This window comes from Peromyscus leucopus, chromosome 10, assembly GCF_004664715.2.
Source record: "Peromyscus leucopus breed LL Stock chromosome 10, UCI_PerLeu_2.1, whole genome shotgun sequence".
NCBI classification, from domain to species: domain Eukaryota; kingdom Metazoa; phylum Chordata; class Mammalia; order Rodentia; family Cricetidae; genus Peromyscus; species Peromyscus leucopus.
In genome coordinates, this window is record NC_051071.1 from 16,107,082 (window position 1) to 16,129,491 (window position 22,410).

The following is a 22,410-nucleotide window of genomic DNA, read 5'->3' on the forward strand; positions in this document are numbered from 1 at the left end:
AGTTTTCTTATATCGTCTCAATTGAAGAAATGCTTCTCTGCTCTTAAAAAAATTTAGAAATGAAAGAATAAGTTTTTTTTTTTGTTTTTTTTTTTTTTTGTTTTTTGAGACAGGGTTTCTCTGTGTAGTTTTGGTGCCTGTCCTGGATCTCGATCTGTAGCTCAGGCTGGCCTCGAACTCACAGAGTTCGCCTGGCTCTGCCTCCCGAGTGCTGGGATTAAAGGCGTGCACCAAAGAATGTCTTTAACAATAAAACATCTCTAAAAACTCTGCAGCTGTTTGGATGTGTTCTCCAACACTAACTTAATTTGATAGGTGAGTTATAATTAGCTGTGACCTCTGGTGTTTTCTGTTATTCAAAAGTTATTCCTGAGTGGTTTGAAAAGTTAATTTCAAACTGAATGGTGTACAGTGTCTGATATTCCAAGGCATACTCGCACTGTTTACATGAAATGGCGTGTTTGTCTGCGGGGCCTCAAAGGATAGATCCATCTGGGAGGTGGGCTAATGATTTCTACAATGTAAAGTCAAGGCAAACCAATGGGAGCCCATGCGTTCCCTTGGATTGGTTTGAAATGTAGCCTTCCTTTCTATTTATTGGAGTGTTGAAGCTACTCTCCCTGAAGTTAAGACAAAAACAAAAACTGTGTCCTCCATGGGATACAGCTCATAATGGTATCTTAAGTCTTTATTAATCATAATATATGTATATTCATATATACGAAACTAGAAATAGCACCAAGTGGGGGAGAAGTGATCAGCCATGTCACTATAGTCAGAACAGAGGGTTCAACAGTAGAATGAAGCTGGGCATCTGGGATTTAGGTGGAGCATTTAGTTGGAAGTTGCTAACAGATACGGAGTTGTCTTTAGTCCTTCACTGAAGAGAATTTTAAGGTACATATTTGTGATAACTAGCCACTGAATATTACTTTTATTTGAATTGTCATTCCTGAGTCTTCTGAGTCGCTATCTTGCCTTTCATTCTTGAACATGTCAGTAGATGTATCATTTATTTATATTCCACCACTTGCATAGTTTATGGGAATTACCCTACAATTTTATCAAATGTATGAAGATTTTCTTTGTAAGACAGGCATGGCATTTCTGCTCAAAGTGACATTTCCTTAAGTGAGTAATCAGGGTTACCCTAGTGAATGCATACTGCTCTCTTTCACAGGGCCATTCCTGTCCATGCTTCATAGTTCTAGATGCAAATACATAGGGCCAGCATCATTTTTTTGTTATTGCTGTTTGGTTAGTTCTGAGGTAGGGTCTCCCTGTGTAGCCCTGGCCAGTCTGTAACTTACTATGTAGATAATACTCATAGCAGTACTCAACCTTCCTAATGCGGTGACCCTAACCATAAAATTATTTTGTTGCCACTTCATAATTGTGATTTTACTACCATTATGAACTGTAATGTAAATATCTGATATGCAGAATCTTTGATATGTGACCCCCCCAAAAAGAGTCATGGTTCATGAGTTGCAAACTACTGATGGAGATCTATCTACTGGCCTCAAACTCACAGAGGTCCACCTGCCTCTCCTTCCTGGGTGCTAGGATTAAAAGTGTGCACGTCCACACAGGGTGACCATCTTCATTTTAGTTATTATAATTTTTCTTGGCCATAGTTTCTAATAAAGACAATCAGAAACTTCACACTTTGAACAGACCTTACTGATAAGTTAATTTTTTTAAAGGAAGCAATTGAGTAATAGACACACCTAGCTTCAGTGTTTTCTCTGTCCTTACCACATGCTGAAAATTTCTGAGGAATAGTGTTCATCAAGTTTTTTTTAGCAGCTGTTTATTTAATGCCTTGGCCTATGAATTTACCACATTTAAGGATTTTACAAGCTGTGTTCAATAACAAAGTGATCAAAAAGCTGGTAGGCTCATTGTGTCCTGTACTCTGTTCCTCAAAATGATAGTGGTCTACTAATGATTCATGTTCTGTGCTCATCAAGTGTTTTTGCTCATGATCAAATATTTTTATTCTAATAATTATTCAAACTCAGCCACAATCTGCATCTGAGTGAGTTTATTGTAAACATTTCTGTTCTGCAATTGGGAATTTGTAGCAACTCAATTTTATTTTCCAAATTACCCTGCCCTTCCAATTAAGTGTATTGTTCTTTACTCCACTGTTGGGACATTCTGAAGGTTACTTTCTACCCTAACAAGGAGCTGTGTGAGTGTTTAATATTTATTAAGGGCATATAAAGAACATGCCAATAGGAAAAAGAGGATAATAAAACATCGACAAATCAATTATAAAGTTTTTCCTCACATCTAGTATACCTGATACTTATTTACTTAAAACAGTGAGACTAAGACCAGGATGTTGTTAACCTGGGTTGTGGCTGAAGAGTGGCCTTCTGAATGACTGGAAATTTTTAACAAGGGAGTCTCAAGACTTGGCACTCAGGCCTGGAACCCACATTATTTTTTCATTGACCTTCAAGCTAAGGGCTTGAATATAGAGAAGCTGAGCATCCCTGGGAAGCAAAAACTCAAATTCAATTTCAGGAAGCTTTGAAAAGATCATCTCTGAAGACTATATCTGACATAAATCATGGAAAAGGGTGAATAGTTTCCTCCCCACTTCCAAATTTAACACTGACAGGGAGTTTAAAGATTCGGAAATCCTTATAAATAACAGAATCAAACTTGGTTGAGATTATTAACATCCAGAAATGCTTCTGCAAATCTGTAAGGAAATTAGACTAGATTTTATCATAACTGGCACCAGCATCAGTGTCAAGTGAAAGTCTCCACGATGGGAGGAGAAAACAAGAGTGTACGGTCACTACTTCTTTTTCCTCCCTCAGATAAAAACTGGGAGCTTTCCTGGCATATTATGGTATAGAAGTGGAAAAGGTAAAATTTTGGGAAAAAGCAGCCGAGTTTGCTGACTTCCTCTTTCAGGCAGTTGGCACTCCAGAAAAGTACAGTCTAGGGACAGAGCCCTCAAATTTGAGTGTGGGCTTTGCTTGAGAGGGTGAGTTACTTCACCTTGGGGAGCCTCGATTGTGTAGTTTGTGAAAGCGGAAATGCTCTCCACTCACCCAGTCACCATGAGAACTTAGGAGAGCCGTGCAAACTGTGTCAAATAGTGCCCCCAAGCACTGTAATAAACACCATGCTTCTTTTTAATTACACTCTGTCCATCCTTCAAAAACGTCCATTGGCTGGACAAAAGGAGACTGGGTACTATTTGACAGAGGTACTATTTTTAAAGAACATTTTATAATTATAGAACTTCAAGAAAAACGTAATTGCTGCTTTGAGTAGGTTACTATTTTTCTGGTATCAATCATGGACTAAAAGGAGACTAAGCTGGGTACATTCGTGTAATTCCAGAACTCAGGACCGTGAGGTAAGAGAATGGAGAGTATAAGTCCTGGCTGCAGAGTATGATGTGGTCTACAAACAAACAAACAAACAAACAAACAATCTCTAAAATTACCAATCTCTCTACTAAACAAACAAACAAACCAACAACAAGCAAAACAAACAATCCCCCCAATCTAAACATGGGGTCTGGTGGCTCACACCTATAATCCCAGCAATGAGGAGGCAGAGGCAGGCAGATCTCTGTGAGTTTGAGGCCAGCCTGGTCTACATAGTGATAGGCCAGCCAGAGCTATGTAGTTATGTAGTGAGATGAGAGGGAGAGAGGGTGTGTGTGTGTGTGTTGTTGTGAGAGAGAGAGAGAGAGAGAGAGAGAGAGAGAGAGAGAAAGAGAAGGAGGATCCTCAGATAACTTTCTGAGATATTATAGCAAACCACCGAGAACTCACTGTTCTGACACAAACCAGATGTCAGTACTGGATGAATCCTGTGTTCAATACTTTCCCCAAATTCCTAGGAGCGAATGCACTGTGTTCACACACAGTTGTTCATGAGGTCTTGTCTCCTTGTGCTAAGGATTGTTGGATGTTCTGGCTGGTGGAGTGCTTGCTTAGAAAGTTGGTGGTTTGTAGCTGTTTCTTACAAGACACCTTTGGGTTTATCTTAATTTCTTTGGAGGACGAGTATCATGTTTCAAATAGATAATAAACAGAGGCACACAAGCAATCTTGTAGAAGGACCTTAAAGTACTGGGTATATCAGCACTTAGTTCTAGAACCTCCCCCCACTGCTGACTCGAAGTGCTAGACAAGTAATACAAATTTCAGTAGAAAGCTATTAGATAAGTAAAGAGTGTGCCCTGAAATATTTGGAAATAAATATTTGCAAATACAGAGGCACTAGTTGGATTAGAGTTTTATTTGTTTGTTTCAGTCAAAGGTTAAATTCTGTGAACTACTGTTCCAAGGTACAATTCCCAAAGCAGGAGAGCAAAGGGAAGATGATATTTATTGGTTGATTTTTGAGACAGAGTATCAGTATGTTGCCCATGCTGGTCTTGAACTCCTGTGCTCAGCTCGCCCTGTTGCTTGGACTGGCAGACACAGGCCATTGATCCTTCCCCTGCGAGACTCTCTGTAATCAGGCTTTCTTTTTTCTTCTGTTCATGGCATGGGATCCCCCTCCAAGATCCTACTTAGCAGAACTGGAACGCTTCATGCACTTGACTCTTCTCTGTATGACTCATCTCTCCTTTGTGCCAGTTTTTGAGATTTGGGTAAAACTGGTTGTCAATACTCGTCAATGGCCCTTTAGCCAGGATTATTCTCTTGCCTTGTAACTTGTTGAATGCATTCGTGTAAAAACCTGTTGTCTTCTGAGACCACAGTGAGGTCTTCATGGGATGATGTTAATGCTGATTCTCAAAATAGAAACGCGGCTGAGAATCTATCGGTGCTGCGGGGATTCATCAAGAATGCCCTTTGAAACATTCTGAGTGTTCTTTTACATTTGTAGATGATTGCTTTGCATTGTCCATTTTTAAATTCTTTTATGAATTAACTCAACTGTGTACATTAATAGTCGTGAGAATTTCAGAGTAGAGACCTAAAAGATGCCAGTGTGGGAAAGTGGGGTCTTAAGAAGCACCGGGAAAGACACCGGATCTGCGCTTCCTGCTTCCTGCTGCTTCTGCCTGTCATGCAGTGGGCTAAGGTATTGAGATGAGAACGAAGCATGGGCATTTGTCTGAGAGTAGGTGACGGATAGAAGAGCTAATGGAATTCACATCTCTTGTCTGATGGCCAAGCTGCTTTAAATTCCGTTATTATGTAATTTAAGACCTTTAAAATCATCCCCGATGGTTTTCTGCCTTATACTTATGTGCATCGTGGATACCTATTGTGTTTGCGTTACTGTGTGCGCATGTGTGCCTCTGTGCTCTTAGGCTTCCTTGTGTGGAACTCCTGGAACTCACACAAGCATCTGATAGAAAACTTTTCATTTGTAGATGAAATAACTCCTTGGAGAATTTTCACCAAAGGCAAAAAAAAAAAAAAAAAAAAAAAAGCACAAAAATTCTTCCTCCTCTGCATGCCTCATTACACAGAGATAGGGGATTCAGTGTTTGGAAAAATTATCATTTGTAGGACTAACTTGTGGTATATGTGAACTGGGAAATACAGAACTCAATTCAACAGATGCTGTCTTTATTTCCACAAATTACCCACCTCTGCATGTATCACCATACTGTATGTATCATCATATATACAACAGCAAATAACATATACACAGTGTAATCTGTGCGTGCGTGTGTGTGCGCGCGCGCGCGCGAGTGCACAATTCACCAAAGTTGCTTTGTCATCAAGGTTTCACACTTGTACTCTGTATGAAGTTACCAGCTAGCATCAAGGTAGTGAGTGCTATGCCTTGGGGATGACTAGACAGCCAAGCAGATACCTGTCTAGATTAAGAGTTCACAGTGGCAGACTCAGTAGGGCTTAGAGTGTGAGCAGAGGAAGTGTGATGCTTTGGTGATAGCCACAGACCCTGAGAGAGGATGCCAGACTTCCATCGTCTTACCACAGATTAACCATCTGCTCTAGTCACCAAAATTAACCCTTGGGCCTCTAGTAATGAAGTAAAAAGCCCATTCTATTGCCCTATTAAAGAAGGACATAATAAGATCCTAGCCATGTGTGGTGGCAAACCCCTTTGATCTCAATACTCAGGAAGCTGAGGCCGGTGGATCTCTGTGAGTTCAAGACTAGCCTGCTATACATAGTAAGTTCCAGACCCAGTGAGGGACTCAAACACAAAAAACTTGCAGGTCTACAACCGGGGAAAGGGAGGCAGTGAGGTAAAGGAAGAGAAGGAAGCAAGCAGATCAAAGGGAGTTGCTGAAGACAGAAGGATCAAGTGTGCCCAGGAGACCCCCTGTTCAAAAGGCAGCAGATGGTGGGAAAGAGCACTTGCTACCATTACAGATGACCTGGGTTTGGTTCCCTGCACCCATGGCTTACAACTGCCACTAACTCCAACTCTAGGGAGTCCAACACCCTCTTCTGACATCTGGGGGCATTGAGGTTGTCTTTTGTACATATAGATAAGCAGGCGTATGCATGTATGTGAGTGCACACACATGTGCACACATGCACACACACAAATAAAATAAAATGGGATGTAGTAAGGCAAAGTAAAGCTAGCATTTTGTGGAAGGAGAGTGTGGGCCACCATTAGGGATTGTCCTTTTCCGTCACCTGCCATTGCTTCTCACACTTTGTCATCCTTCAGCTGGAGATGTGGACCTAGAGATGCTTAATCTTAAACGTCCTGTTGAATGTTTAAGCTGTTTCCAAAAACAGCTGAAATATTTTAACCTTATTATTATTTTTCATGTGCATGGGTATTTAGCATGTATGTTTGTTTGTGCGCACATGCGTACAGGCCTGCAGAGGTTAGAAGAGGATGTTGGATCCCCTGGAACTGGAGCTACACATGGTTGTGAATGCCATGGCTGGAGCTCTATATAGATGCTGGGAATCAAATCCAGGTCCTCTGGAAGAGCAGTCAGTGCTCTTAACTGCAGAGCCATCTCTCCAGCCCCTTCCCAAACATTTTAATATGGCCCATCTGTGTATATCACAGCATTAATTTTTAAATGCTTCTGATGTTTAAAAACAACTAAAAGCTTAAAAGGGGAAGACACAGATTTACTCCGTTAAAACAAACAAACAAAACAAAACAAAGCATATTGCTTTCCTGAACTTCCTTTGGTTAAATGAATTTTGTCTAATGAGTTCCAGGAATCTTTTCAAATCCTATAAAAGAGTTTACACTTTTTCTGAATTACCTGTATTTTAAGTTGGGAAGATGTAGACTCAAAGGAACATGTTTGGAGATGAACAAGCAAGTTCTCCCACATCCTTATAAAGTGCAGGTGTCTAATAAATAATAAATAATTAATAAATAGTGGATTTAGTGACTGCATGGTGAATTGTGGCTATGAAGCAGATGCAAAGGGGGCCTGTAAGGATAACTGTAGGAATGCCAGTTTATCAAACCCTAAATCCTCATACCTAGGAGCATCCCTCATTTCCTGGTTTCAAGTCTGCACTGGTGAATAGGACCCTGTTTCTCACTGAGGTGGTGGTTCACTTGACATCTTCTCTCTCCCCGTTCCTCTATATTTTCATCTTCATGGTCTTTTCTGCTGGATGATATCTTTGATTAAGGGGTTTGTCAGGAACCATACTGACACCAAGGGCTTCCAAGGACCCAAGAAGGACACCTTAGAGATGGAAAGTGGAGAGACAGAGTTAATTAGCTTGAAATGTATTGACAAGGGAATTTTTGAATGAATGTGTACATGACCATCAAACACATTTAGCACATGCGTCATGTGGCTTGGTGATTCTCCTGATCTGGAAAGACTCAGTCTATGCCTTTTGAGAAGTGCCAGCTCTTCTGGGTCACTAGAGAGCTTTGCTGGAGAGCCCTGGTGATTTGAGGGCACATGTCTGGGTGTAGCCAGCCTTCCGATTTTGAACTCTGCTTGCTTCACTGACTTCTTCGCGGTGCTCAGAGGACCTCTTCTCTATCAAGAGCACCAGACTCACTTCTCCACCAGTTTTGAATGAGACCAGGAGGGGAGAATTGTTTCTGTTGTTTTACAATAAAAGAGATTTAATCTTAGTTTAGAAAAGAGGATTTTGACATCGTTCTGATATGAGTGATGAGTTGGGAAGAAACATCAAATTATTTTGAATAGTATAAAGCGATTGATAACATTAGATACCAAATTAAACTTGATGAGGTGGAAAGAAGCAGACCACTGTGAAATCATGTTATTCCAAGGTGAAAATAAGATCAGTTTGCATTCTTTGAGGACATATCAGCTGGGAGATAGCCTATCCCAGTTAGCTTCTCTGTTGCTGTGATAAAGATCATGAACAAAGGCAAGTTGGAGGAGGAAGCTGTTTATAGAGCTCACAATCCCACAGCACAGGACATCATCAAGGGAAGTCGAGCCAGGAACTCAAGGCAGGATCCTGGAAGTAGGAATCTGGAGGCAGGAACTGAAGCAGAGACCATGGCAGAAAACTGCTTGCTGGCTGACTTGATTTATGGCGTGCTCAGCTTGGTTTCTTATGTAATCCAAGACCACCTGCTTAGGTGTGGTACCATCCACAATGGGCTGGGCCCTTTCACATTAATCATTACTTAAGAAAATGCCTAATAGACTTTGGAAGCATTTTCTCAGTTGAGGTTCCCTCTTCCCAGATGACTCTAGCCTGTGTCAGGTTGACAAACCCTGGCCAGAATATAGCCCAAGACAAATGCTAACCATTGTATCCATATTCTATCCTATGACCTGGATTCACTTGTATGTAGATGGTTCAGGGTTGACTGGACCACTGTGAATTTTTCCATCAGACCGGCAGTAGCTGTCACTTAAATGAATACTGCTGTGTGTTTACAATATATGTATGCTACATCTGCAGGGGCACACTTTTAGAGGTGTTTTTTTTTTAAGTATTTTTTTTAGTTAGTATAAAAACAATGGGTTACATCGAGACATTCCCATACATGTATGTCATTTTACTTTGCTCCTGTTCACCCCCTGTCACATCCCTTGTCCCTCCTTAGCCCTTCTGCTTATACTTCCCTCCGTTCAATTGTTTCTGGGGACAGTTTTTACTTTGAATTCCTTTTTTACAGATAAGGCCATTAAGGTTAGAGAAGTTGTGACTAGTCTAAGACTGTGTAAGTGGTACAACAAGGTCTTCGAATCTTACTAATTCTGTGTTCTTCATTTCCCACCTTCTCCCTTCCATTTTTCCTTCCCTTCCTGTGTTATGCTGCAACTAAATATTAATATATTTGACAGTAGTGTACGTTTGTATGGATGGAAGTATTCGAGATGTATTTAAAGTCTTCAAATATTTGTGGTTGTTTTATAATGTTTAATATCAGGTACAATTTAACACAGAGATCCCCTGTCTATTGATGAATTTACTCAAAAATATATTTGTGAGGCTGGAGAGATGGCTCAGAAGTTAAGATCATGTAGTGCTTTTGCAGAGGACTGGAGTTTGGGTCCCAGAACCCATCTTGTATAGCTCACAATTACCTGTAACTCCAGCTCCAGGGGAATCTAACATCTCCATGGGACCTGCACTCAGATGCACATACCCACACAGAGCACACACACACACACACACACACACACACACACACACACGACAAAAATATGAAAAAATTCATTTGTATGTGGTGTTTCCTAGGATCGGAGATATAAAGATGAATAAGACGTATTCTGAAGTATTCGTCGCAAAGAATTACAGATAGACACAACAGGTCACCACAGAGCAAAGAGGTTGCAAAGTGTCAGAGGTGCAGATGAGGAGGTTTGAGTGTCCCAGAGAGAGCATCCGGGGACAGCATGTGCATATCAGAGAAGGCTGGGTCTTCAGGGCAGAGCCGGCCATTGCAGGCAGAGGAGGGGGGGGCTGAGACCTGAAGTAATAAACTGCAGAGTACGTTACAGCGATTACCTGTGGCGGTGCTTGCTGGAATCCAGGGAACAAGGAGAATGTCCCCCAGGGAGGCTCTGCAGGCTTCATGAGTCAGGCTAATGAACTCAGATGATGCTCTGTAGGCATTGGGGAGCACTTCATTCTGCATCATTTCCTGAGCACCAGCACAGGGCAATGCTTGATACTCGGTACCTAACGGTGAGGAAAGCAGGACCATCCCTGCCTTCATGAAGCCCGAGCTTTAGTGAACCTCAGCTCCTTCAAAGCTGGGGGGAATTTGTGTAACAATTATTTAGTGGCAAAAGTGGACAAAGCATGATGATTCTCATAATTGTGGATGGTTATTGTTTTTGTTGTTGTTGTTGTTGTTTGTCTGTTTGAGACAGGGTTCTCTGTGTAACAGCTCTGACTGTCCTGACTCACTCTGAAGACCAGGCTGGCCTCAGAGCTCAAAGAGATCCGCCTGTCTCTGCCTCCTGAGTGCTGGGATTAAAGGTCTGTGACTCCATGCCCAGGAGTGATTAGGTTTTTACCTTGGAGGGATGGTGTGATACATATTAGGATGGAGAATAAAACAGAACAAGTAAACCAAGTTGCTGCACACCTGCAATGCTAGCACTCAGGAGGCGGAGGCAGGAGAATTGCTCTAAGCTTGTGGCTACCCTGTTCTACACAGTGAGCTCCAGGACATCCAGTGAGACCCTGTCTTTAAACCAACAAGCACAGGAATGAATTGGAGGCTTTGGTGGGGGCGAGTTTAGCCTTGGACTTGTTGAGTGAAGCAGACATCTTTGCATGGAGGTTCTTTATCACACAGTTGGTCATGCAAATCAAGAGAGTAAAGAAGAAACCCATAGGTCAGTGGTTCTCAACCTGTGGGTCTTGACCCCATCAGCAAACCTCTATCTCCAAAAATATTTATATTACAATTTGTAACAGTAGCAAAACTGCAGTTATGAAGTAACAATGAAAATAATTTTATGGCTGGTAGTCACCACAACACGAGGAAGTGTATAAAAGGGTCGCAGCATTAGGAAGGTTGAGAACCATTGACAGATAAAAGTTTAGTTCATGAATGTGCTCATTCACCTTACACTAGGGAAAGGAATTGCTCAAGGAAAAGGTGAACGGTAAGAAGAGGCCTCAACATGTGTTGAAATCTGAACTGCAGACCGAGGAGTCAGAGTCTGTTTTAAAGGTGCAGTTTGTTGAGACAGGGCTGGGAAAGCCAGACAAAGTAACTCCAGCTAGTCCCTTAGCATTGTTCTAGCCAAACATCAGCCGTGGGTTGTTCCCAGCTCTGAAAAGAGCAGTTCGCGCAGAGTGAGCGCCTCTCCTTGTCCTGAAATGGCCCACAGTCAGGAGAGGCCATGGCTGCCCGCTGCCAGATGACAGCAAAGTCCTCTCTCAAAAGAAAGTACCAGCAACTAAAACACTGAGAAAGAACAAACCAAATGAACAAACAACCCCCTCCCCCCAAATAAAGGAAGTGCTTGAGCTGCCAAAGTAAGGAAAGACAGGAAAACTGTTGCTTGCTTCAAAGATTTCAAATTGCTGTCTTCTGAGACCCTGGAATCAGGAAAAAACGTGAATGGAGTTAAGTCATTTTTAAAAATTTATTTTTATTTTATGTGCATTGGTGTTATGCCATGGGTGTCAGGGTGTCAGATCCCCTGGAACTGGGGTTACAGACGGTTATGAGCTGCCATGTGGGTGCTGGGAATTGAACCTGGGTCCTTTGGAAGAGCAGCCAATGCTCTTAACCACTGAGCCATCTCTCCAGCCCAGTTAAGTCATTTTAGATGTAACACTTAATGTTTACACATCATCTGAAAGGAGCTTCCTGATCGAGTGCTGCTCTCGGCTTCCCCATTCCACGCAGGACACTGCAGTCCTGTGTGGAGGGTGTCACCGTGCTGTCCAGCAAGTGTGGACTCGGTGGGTTCAGAAGTCTTCTCCTCTCGGGCTTTGTGTCTAGGCCTGTGGCTACCTCCTAGATTAGTGATTCTTATACTTTAAGAGTCACACGTTCCCTTGAGAATTTGGGGGACAGTTTCAGACATTACCACCCAGGGAAAAAAAATGCAAGTATGTACTTAAAACTAGAGTTAGTAAAAAGTACCTCCCCCTGCCCTGAAATAGCCCATAGGTGGTAATAGAACTTCAGGTTAGGGCCTTTGTTTTAGTGGTTTTCTCACAGATGAGCACATAGCCACCGCTTATTCTGAAATTAGAGACACCAGAGCCAAGAAGCTTCTTTGAGACTCAATTTCGGGCCACGCCTGAGATTTGCTGAACATCTAACTCAATGCACTGTTGATTTTACTCTGTCATGCTTCCTTTTCAAGTGGCCCCAAGCAACTCACAACTTCACAGATTTATGTACTTAATCATATGCACATATTTTAATTTTGAAATAATGATGCTCTTTGGTGAGACCACATATAGTCAGAGACATGTGTTATTATAACTGAAACTCCCCAGTAGATGGCTTTTGGGGGAGTTCTTTCTGATTAGGGCTGTCTTACATATTTATACTGGAGGAGTTCATGAGCTGTTTCTGATACTTGCACTTTAATCTTGCTTAATGAACTGAGGTAAGCACAATTCTTGTTCTGTTTTGGTAAGCCCGTGGATTTCTTCTGATGCTCAGTTTCATGTGACTACACCATTCTTGAAATGCTAATACACAATGCTAATTCAAGAAAGGACCACAAAAGTTAGATTTCATTTTAGGGAGCCGTAGTCAGTATTCACAGGCCTTCTGGAAGAGTGTGGCTGTGAGAAGAATGATATTAGTTGGGAAATTGGGGCGCCTACTTTTGGTGCACACACAAATTTAAACATATAGGTTGCACAAAATTTGGATAAACTGAGGTGGAATCCAACACTTCTTGCATGAATGCCTGTATAATGTGGCCATAGCTGTGAGAAAAGAGGAGCCCCGCATCTAAGACCCAACACAATGGAAATGCAATGAATCGGAATGCCTCACAGATCATAGCGGAATCAGAATTTCCAGCAAGGAAAATCTTTTCATGGTGAATTAAGTGGTGGATGAAGAAAAATGGTGATGAAAAAGGTAGGCACAGATCACAAACACTGAGCTCAGGGCTCACGGAGAAAGATTTAAGAACCTTAGCTAAAGCTATGCAGAATAGAATGTGGAAAATTGAATTTACTAAACAATTAAGCATTGAATTAATCTACATCCTGCACAGTAGAAAAGTGGGGGGAGGGAGCCGAGCAGGGCTGAATAAATCAGTGGAGCTCATTAAAAGATAGTGAATATATCAGGTCTGTTGTGGCAGAAAGGAGGACAGTTTCCTGTCTGACATGGAATGATTCTCTGGTTCTAAGTCACCTTTTTGGAGGCCTGCTCTTAATCAGATTAACAAACGTGTTTCTGATGAGGTTGGTCTGTGGCTCTGTATTTTAGCTTGTTATTGCTATCTTTTCTATTAATTACAAGTCAGATCACCAGTCAACAATAGTAGTGAGGGACAACATAAAGAAAATGAGAGTGCCCAGGAGACATCACTCGCAGGATCTCATGCATCCTGAGACTCCCACGGGTTCCTGCAGCCTCCCACATGCCTTGCTGGTCTTTTGTTCAATTACAGTTAATGCAATAGTTTGCCATTTTCTCCTTCTAATTATATTTTCAAGTGGGATTTGTAGCACACAGAAAAACATCCTTTTACATGTCGAGGCACCGGGGTTTTGTGCCTGGCATTGTCTGTCCCCTGGGTGCTGTACCATTCTCTCTGCAGAGCTCTGAATAAACAAGTCCCCTTTTAGAGCTGCAGTTGTACAAACTGAAAATTTATGCATTAACTGTTTGCATTCTGAGCATGTGTTCCAGATTACATCTTACAGCATTCTTCTGGTATGCTTCAAAATATGTGTCTGCAGAAAACGCTTCTTTCACAGTTCACATGTCTCTCAATCACAGAATCCACAGATCAATTAGCACTGTTTTTGAGAATATGCATAATGGGTGACTTAAACATACACGTGATATGTTCTGTGGATTGATTCCATTTTGGGGGTGGCACAGGTCTTCAGGCCAAAGGTGGGGTGAAGTGTCCATAGAGGAGCATTGAGTCTCCCTTGGGGTTCTAATGCAGCAGGCCTTGTGGGCAGGGTCTTCGTTTTGTTGGCCCTGGATGTCTGAATTGTTAGATCTTCTCAGCCCTTTTTATTGTCTCTGGGATGGGTAAATGCTTTTCAAGAAATAAACAAAGAACAGTGATTCTGCTAGGCATATTCCACTTGTGGAAGGGTCAATAAACTTCACTACAACAGAGTCAGGAACCATGACCGTCTATGACTGAAATGATGTATACATATTTTACACATAAGATCATCTCGCTTTCCCACTAATAATCTTGAAGACAAACATCACTTCCCGGCCAAGATCCAGCTTTCTATTCTGCATCACTCCTACTGCAGGGGATGACCAGTGACTCATGAGGCTGGTTTTGAAAGCAAGCACTAAAAGCTCATTCAAGTCTTGTCTGGTGATAGAGAGAGATCTAGGAGAAGTATCACCATGATTGTTTCCCCGAAGAACTGAATTTGCAGCCAATCTGAACGTTACTTTCAAATGCACCAGTGATAAGAAGTAACATCTGCTTTCTGTTCGATAGTACAAGAAGGCTCGGCATGGGACTGAGTGTACACAGTCCATGTAAATCTATTGTTAGCATTTCTTTTTTGTCTCTGTGCCTGGTCCACTTGCTGTGTACCATCAGGCAAACAGCTGACACACACTAGCTATTATGGACCTAGGTTGGATTGTGAGATCTTCAGAGCCCCACCAGGTGTGTGGGGCTTCATTTCCTAGAATGAAGCAGGGGCCTCTGGGAACACAGTGCCAGCGATCAGTTCTCCCATTTTACATTTCTAGAGGAGCAGAGGGCTCCACCAGAGGGTTAAATGTCTAGTTAGACTCAAGCGACAGCAAAGCCCCCTTTGTCTGGAATGTTTTTGTTTCCATGTTAATAAAGCATGCAATTACTTACAGACTCACTATTATCATCTGGAAGCTGAACCTGGCAGATTTTGAACACACCTATGCAGCCCTGAGCTAGGACCAGTTCTGAAGAAGAGTGGGAGTTGGCAATGCTGTTCCCTGCAGCCCTCCCCAGTCTGTCGTTGTCTGGTGGGATCGCACCCTGGGAACAGATGGCTTTTACTCAGATGTCTGATTTGTGCCCCCACAGCCCTCTTGGAATAGAGATCACGATGACACGGCATCCACCCGTTCAGGAGGAACCCCGGGCCCTTCCAGTGGCGGCCACACTTCACACAGTGGGGATAACAGCAGTGAGCAAGGTAGGAGAGGCGTTCTCATTCTCCCTTGCTTCTTGCTTTGTGTTCAGGGCTTGCAAACTGTCAGAAAGTCAGTGGCTATAACCAGAGCTTCCCCTAGAACATCAATCCTATACAATATGAGAATCTGCTCATCTTGATCAGTCTCTGGCCCAGTTCTTCAGTGCCATGCCATGCCAGTCACCTGATCGCTTTCACGAATCAACTGAGGCAAGATTAGAGAAACAGATGAGGCATTCCAGTGTGCACAAATAGCATGGCACTAATAGCACTAATAGCCTGGTGTCATGTCCTTGGGGCTTTTCAAAGGGTCGTGAAGAAACCTCCATTGAGAGTCTAAATAAACAGTATCTAAAGATTCTGAGGAAGGGCTAGTGACCTAGCTCAGTGATAGAGGGCTCACCTAGAGTGCTCTTGGCCCTCAGTTCTCTCCTAGCACTACCAAAAGTAGTGCACGTGTGTTGAGGTGTAACTCTTAGAAGGCAATTTGGCAACCTCTGGTAGGCTTCCCTCTGCACGGGGTCTGAGGCCATTTCTTCTGGTTTTAGTTATTTTCTTTGAGGTTTAGCTTCATTGCAAAGCCAGGTCAGACAGAGGAGGAAATCCACTTAATTGGTATTGCACTTTGGATATATACTTTTGTCTACACGGGGGTGTTCATGGACATATATGTTTAATAGTAACTAGTAAGAAATAAAGCTTAAACATCATAGTAGTCTTCAGCAACAAGGAGACTCAATATCCTATCTTACTCCTGTGGATTTTGGATTTTGTGGGTAATTAAGGAAATAAAAATTAAAAAATTAAAGTTTGCATCTGCCTATGAAAGACTGCTTTATTGGAGTTGCCTCTGAGTCCACAGTAGGTTCAGTTTTAAAATTTGATTTTGTGATCATTTTCTACTGGTGTGTTATTAAGCAAGAAAGGAATTCGGTTGTCTAACTTAATTGGGGCACATCAATTAAAACCACAAAGTCTACAATGGACTTAGCATGATTGACTGGAAAACAAGAGCAGGGAAGTTCATTTTTTTTTAGGCATATGTGTGGTATTTCCCCCTGAAATAACTTCTGCAGATGTAATTTTAAGCATTGGAGACATTTTATTAAAAAAAAAAAAAAAAAAAAAAGAAGTTGCTGACTTCATCAGAAGTAGAAGCCTAGTAAAAATGGAGCTTGGAACAGTAAACCAATCCAGAGCTGAGGTAGAAGCAGGTAACCTCTGACCTCTGACTTTTTACTGGAAAATGATATGCAGCATAAATCCAAGAGGCCTTTTTTTTTTTCTTTCAAGTGTGTGTGTATGTGTTATGGCATCGCTGTTCAGAGCGCGAGGGTGGTGTCAGCACTTTCCATGTGAGGCCTGGCCTGAAGAATTCTACTTACACTCTGAGTTTTCCAAGAGGTGTAAATGCAATCTAAATTTTTTTTCCTATAGCCCAGAATGGCTACACAGGGTCACAGCCTAGTGCTTTGTTTCATTTTTTATTTCGTTTCTTGCTTTAAAAAACATATTTCATCTAAGAATCAGCGGGCCATTCAGCTGAGGCATGAAGGCTTGCAGACTGAGGGAAGGGGGCAGAACTTAGAGACTGTGATGAACAGGTTTCCTAAACACCATCGGATCAGAGGGTTTTTGGAGGGCAAAGATCTCATGCTATGCCGTCCTCCTATAGCTGTGACCAGAAATCAGGAGTTCTTAGGTTTCTGTCATTTGACCCGTGGTCTCCGGAAGCTCAGTTCATGATGGCTGTGGTTACCTCTAGGAGCCACATTCTCTGCCTGGGACCATCTTTGCACTCCTGCTGTTTCTCTTTATGCTTCTTACACTTAAAGGCCCCCACCTATGTGTTTGAAAAAGTGCTTTCATGTAAATGATCTCATTTGAGTGATCTAGGTTGAATCATTCGAAGACAATCTTGTTTTGGAGAAATGGTTAAGAAATGGTCAAACAGTTAAGAACATTGATGCTTTTGTGGGGGACCTGGGTTCCATTCCTAGTACCCATGTCGGACAGCTTGTAACCTCTGTATCTCTGGTTCCAGGGAACCTAACACCCTCTCCTGGCCTCCTTGAATACTGCACATATGTGGTGCACATACAGATGAGCTGGCACATACACAAATGTATACATGAAAATAAATTTTAAAATTTCAAAGATGAATAGAAACAACCCTGGTGCCAGACAAAGCAGAGGAAGTCAATATAAGCTAGGCAGGGTTTAGGATATGCTGGCATCTCAGTGCAATGCAGACCCACCTGTTACAAGGGTCCTGCATGCAAGAGTCTTCTCATCCCACTCTCTTCCTTATCTGCCTAGCAAAGGACCCAGTCAGTTACTCATCCTGTGAGCAGATCTTCTGTGGAATCCCTCCCACACTAACTTGTAAGAGCAGGAAGAGGAGGCGTACCTCTAGTCTTCCTTGCTTTCCTGGCGGATTGTCTTTGGCACACAGTGCTATTTCTGCTGAATGCAGAATGATGCCTGAAAGTGTTGCTCAGACAACTTGTGGGAATTTCTGTGCTAACCTGGACCCTTCTAAACCTGTTTCCTCGTCCCTGAGACCTGTGGAGCTGAGCCTTTGTGTGGCTTCCGGATTAACTGTGCAAAGTGGTGCTGCATGCTCTCCCTGTCTGCCTTTTCTGGCAGGCATGGGGATGGAAGCTGTGCCAGCATTTGGCTCATAGTACGTATCCTAAACAGTTATTTACACAGTTTGAGCCCATTTTAGTCAACTGGATAAATAACAGCCCTCTTCAAAAGATTTATAAATCCATAAATATGTCTTCATACATACCCAATAGACATAAATAACTCAGTCTGTCAAGAACATACCCAAAGAGGTGTTTCCCCCACAGACAGGAGCAAATTTCACATTTCAAAACTTTCTTCACTACATTATTTGAATTGAATTTAGTTTTAGTTTCACCACATCATTAGGGAGCCTGTGGAACAAAATAAGTAAGTGGATAGATGGATAAATAGATAGACAGACAGACAGACACATAAAAAGTCCCTTCGTCTTTGGCCCTTATTTAACAGCCTGCCTTGTACACAGTGTAAGGCACTAAGCAGTCATGCACATTTCAAATGAGTTCGGTGTTGTTGACTCTTCAAAGAAAGTAAGTCATTCAGGAAAATCTTAACTTCCTGAGAAGTTCAGAAGGTGCAATAGCCCTTCCTTAGTGCTCCAGAAATTTGGGTGATTCTAGAATGCCTGGTCTTTTTCATAATAATTACTGTTATAATCAATAAAATAATTTTAAGACAAATTTTGCATAAGACTAAGTAAGTAAATAAATAAATCCAAGTGTGGGCATTCAAAAGAGAATATAGATAAAATATATAATTATGAAGATACCAAATATATTATGGTTCAGGGGCTTAATGTTAATTCACAATTTGCGTAATATGTCAATGTCCATGTTGAGTTTTTTTGTTGCTGTGATGAAACATCTTGAAACAATTTAAAGAAGGATTAATTTTTATTTTGTCTCACTTTTTCAAGGGTTGAAATCTTGAAAAAGTCAGGCTCACTTGCACCTCCATTGCTTCTGAGCCTGTGTGTGATGAAGCTGAACATGGTGGGCAGTATGGCGGGGAGCAGTGTGTCCCTTCATGGTAGACAGGAGGCAGAAAGACAGCAAAGGACAGAATAAGATATACCTTCAGGGACATGGTCCTGCGACCTACTTCCTCCAAGCAAGCCCCGCCTCCAAACCATCCATCCAACTATGGATTTGTCAATGGATTAACCATTGATGAGGTTTCAAGCCCTCATGTCTACTCCCCTTTCAAACAGCTATCACCTAGTGACCAAACATTTAACACGTGAACCTTTAGAGGGGACACGTCATATTTAAATCATAACAGTATCTCTTCCTCAACTGAAATCACTTATCATGACAACTCTTCCTGTGTCAACCACTTTCATTTCACATTAACACTTGTGACCCTTTTCCAGACATTAATTCTTTAACAATGAAACCCCTTAAAACTGGCACCTAGAAGGGAGGGCTTCATGTCTGTGGTTTGGTAGAGGCTTCTATTGCTGTTACTATGACATTGATATTATCTGTTCTCTAACTTCCTTCAAAGAATTTCCAAAGACATTAGAGAAAAAAAAAATTATCCCCTTGGCTCTTTGCTAGCTTGTCATTTTGCAGGAGAAAAAGGAAGTTGAGGAGAAATACTAGAAAGCTGCTGTCAAATTCAACCCTGAGATCTTAGACTCTGGGCTGCACAAGTGCATCAGAACAGGGTGTCCAGCCCTCCTGTGCAGTGTGGCAGGAGGTGGTACATGTTGGCAGGTGTGAATTTTCATATGTCTCCTTTATCCTTCCGTGAACGGCTGTCCTGTTGAACAGAGAACAGCTCCATTGTATGAAGCAGTTTGGAGCAGAATGCCTAGCCAACCTAGTGCCTCTTCCCACTGGATCCAAACTCCTTGCTCAGGGATGCTGCAGCCATCTGCTTCCCAAGCAGCTTTTGCAATGATTGGCAGAATTATGAGTTGGGTCATGTCTTTTCTGGTCCAAAGTCAAGACAGCTGACTAGCTGATAATAAAAATAATAGTACAGGACACAAGACTTGTTGGTTGGGTAGGTATACTATTCTCTCATCATGTAGACCAGATCATGGGGTACAGAGAAGCTCAGAGTCTGACTGAAGGCCACATGTTGGTTGGTCTAACCTCAGAACTCACATTCTGCTCCCCACAGTGTGAATAGGAACTAGGTTATTTGGCACTTCTGTCTGTTGCCAATACAGTCTCTCTTCTCCTCTGTCTGTACTGGTCCAGTGCTGGGCTCTGTCATGTGACCGCCATAGAATGGGTGGGATCAGTGAGATGCAGGGGTATTGCTTTGCTGGAGAGCGAGGATCTAGCTTTGTATTCTAAGAGGAATGAGGACTGTGCTAGTCACAAAGGGAGCACAATGATTGATATGATTAATTTGCATTCTGTATTAAGAGCCTGTACTATTTCCTACTTTCAAAGACTTATTGAATTGAGAATAAGAACTTAGAAAACAAGGCAGAATATTTCTCTTGCAGAATATTTCCCACTTAAAGCTCATCTGATTTGCCTCTTTTGTGAGGCTAGAGAAAAAGTATTATTTTGACATGGAAATTTGATGAGAAACATTTCAACCTGAAAGGACTTTAATGATTACTGGAGGCACAAAAACCACTTGCAAACTTCTTCTGGGGGCAGGACTCCAATCAACAGGACCAATGGGGGGGGGGAAAGCTAAAGTAGTGTGTTTCTTTAAAGAGGACATAATTGAAAAGCTGTTTCTGTATCATACAGTATCAATAGTTGTGATGCCTCCCACCCACCACCCACCCCCTCCACCCCAGCCTTTGTATGAGTTCAGGCAACAGAGAGGCAGAAGGCAGGTCCCTGTATTATTGAAGGGAATTTCAAGACAGTTGTTGAGGCCAAGCAAGCAGAGCTGCTGGAGAGGGGGGTGGGAGACCGAGGGTGGGAGGTGGGGAAGGACCCCATTGTGTTCCAGATGACTGAGCAAGGATTTATATACCAGCTCGCCTTTTTGTACATGAAGAAGAAAAGTAATAACAGCCCAAACCCAAGCATTGGAAACAATCAGCTGTCCGGTGAATAATGGGATAGGTGAGAAGGAGCTCTCTGATTGGATGTCTTAATGAGCACATTTCGCACAGAGTTGGGGCTGCAGTTCCCCTTGACCTTTGCCCTTTATTGACCAAACTGACACTTCATTTTTCACATACTTCCAATTATGGCTTGGCTTAAGTGTTGCCCTCCTCCTTTATTTCTTTCCTATGGACAACTTGAGAGTGGTTGAGGCCACAGAAGATATTTTAATTTGAAAAAGTACCGTAGCTACTCAGGTTTAGCTTGTAATCTGAGACTGCTCTCTGTTGGCCATTTTTCAGATGAAAACATCAAGTTAATACTGCTTGTTTAGAAACAGTTATCTTTATAAAAAATCCAACTGGTTTAAAAAACAAAATATTTGTAACTTTGAAAATGAAGAAAAGTTTTTAAAATGCTTCTTTCCCTTCCCCTTTCTTCCTCCCTCTCTCCCTGCCCCCTTCCCTTCCCTTCCCTTCCTTCCTCCTTTCCTTCCTTCTTTCCTTCCTTCTTTCCTTCCTTCCTTCCTTCCTTCCTTCCTTCCTTCCTTCCTTCCTTCCTTCCTTCCTTCCTTCCTTCCTTCCTTCCTTCGTCTGTTGGGGGAGTGACTGACTGATCATATTTGTTTGCACTTGTTCCTTAAGCATTTCTTCTCTCCTGGGACTCCTTGTATTTCAGTGGCTTTCTGCTGTAGTTTGATGAAAATGCTTTGGAGAAAAGGGAAGACTAAAACACAGTTGTGACCACAGACCTGGCCCCTCAGCTTGTGGCCGCTCTGTTGCTTGGGCTATGCTTGCTACTCCAGTGCAGATTAAGGTGAGGCCTTTCCCTGCAGTGACAGGCAGAATAGGAGAGTAGTTTCCTGGTGGGAAAAGTCAGGTATAAGAAGGAAAGAGGAAGTAATTATACTCCATAAATAGGCGTTATCAGAGGGTTTATGTTATTAACTTATCAGACATGCTAGATTAGATGTATCGAGAGTTGTTTTCCCAAGAACCCCTCGTGGTACACCTACCTTTCCTTTTGCTAACCCATCTGTGTGAGTGGTCTTTCTCTTCTCTGTTTGCTTGATGTCTAGCATCACAAAAGCAGGGAATCTTAAAGAAACATGGCTTCACCATCTCAAGTAGTAATGTTTATTTTAGGGTATGAACTTGGCTGTAAGCATTTTCACTGAAAGTGCATCTCCTGCCTATTAGAAAACATCACTGGTAAACTGGAGGCCACTGTTTTTCATCTAAACAACCAAATAATGCACTTGAAATTATGGTCAGCCAAATAGAGTTCCCTTTAACAGAACTCTGTCTCCAAAGTGAGTGGAATGTTACCTACTTTATTATGTAGCCCTCTGGCATATCCATGGCATATTTTTACTATAATATGGTAATAAAAGAATATGTAAAAGACAGACAAAGGTTCTGTCTTTCTCTGTAAGGTGACCTCTGTTACCAAGTAACTGCTTTACTTATGAGCTTATTAAAAACTCAAAAAAATGAGCTTTTCATACTTCACAGGCATTGATGTGAAAATGAGCTGTCCTGTGAGTAGTTTTCTTGATC

General features: G+C 42.0%; 1 protein-coding gene across 2 annotated transcripts in view; it reads left to right on the forward strand.

Moving 5' to 3' along the window:
• The window catches only part of Meis1 (Meis homeobox 1), a 141,363-nt gene that overhangs the window by 16,894 nt on the left and 102,059 nt on the right, over positions 1-22,410 (forward strand). For both annotated transcript variants that reach the window (XM_028884546.2, XM_028884544.2), the window contains exon 7: positions 15,125-15,236. In XM_028884546.2, the coding sequence (XP_028740379.1) occupies positions 15,125-15,236 (112 nt within the window). The remainder of the gene's footprint in view (positions 1-15,124; positions 15,237-22,410) is intronic.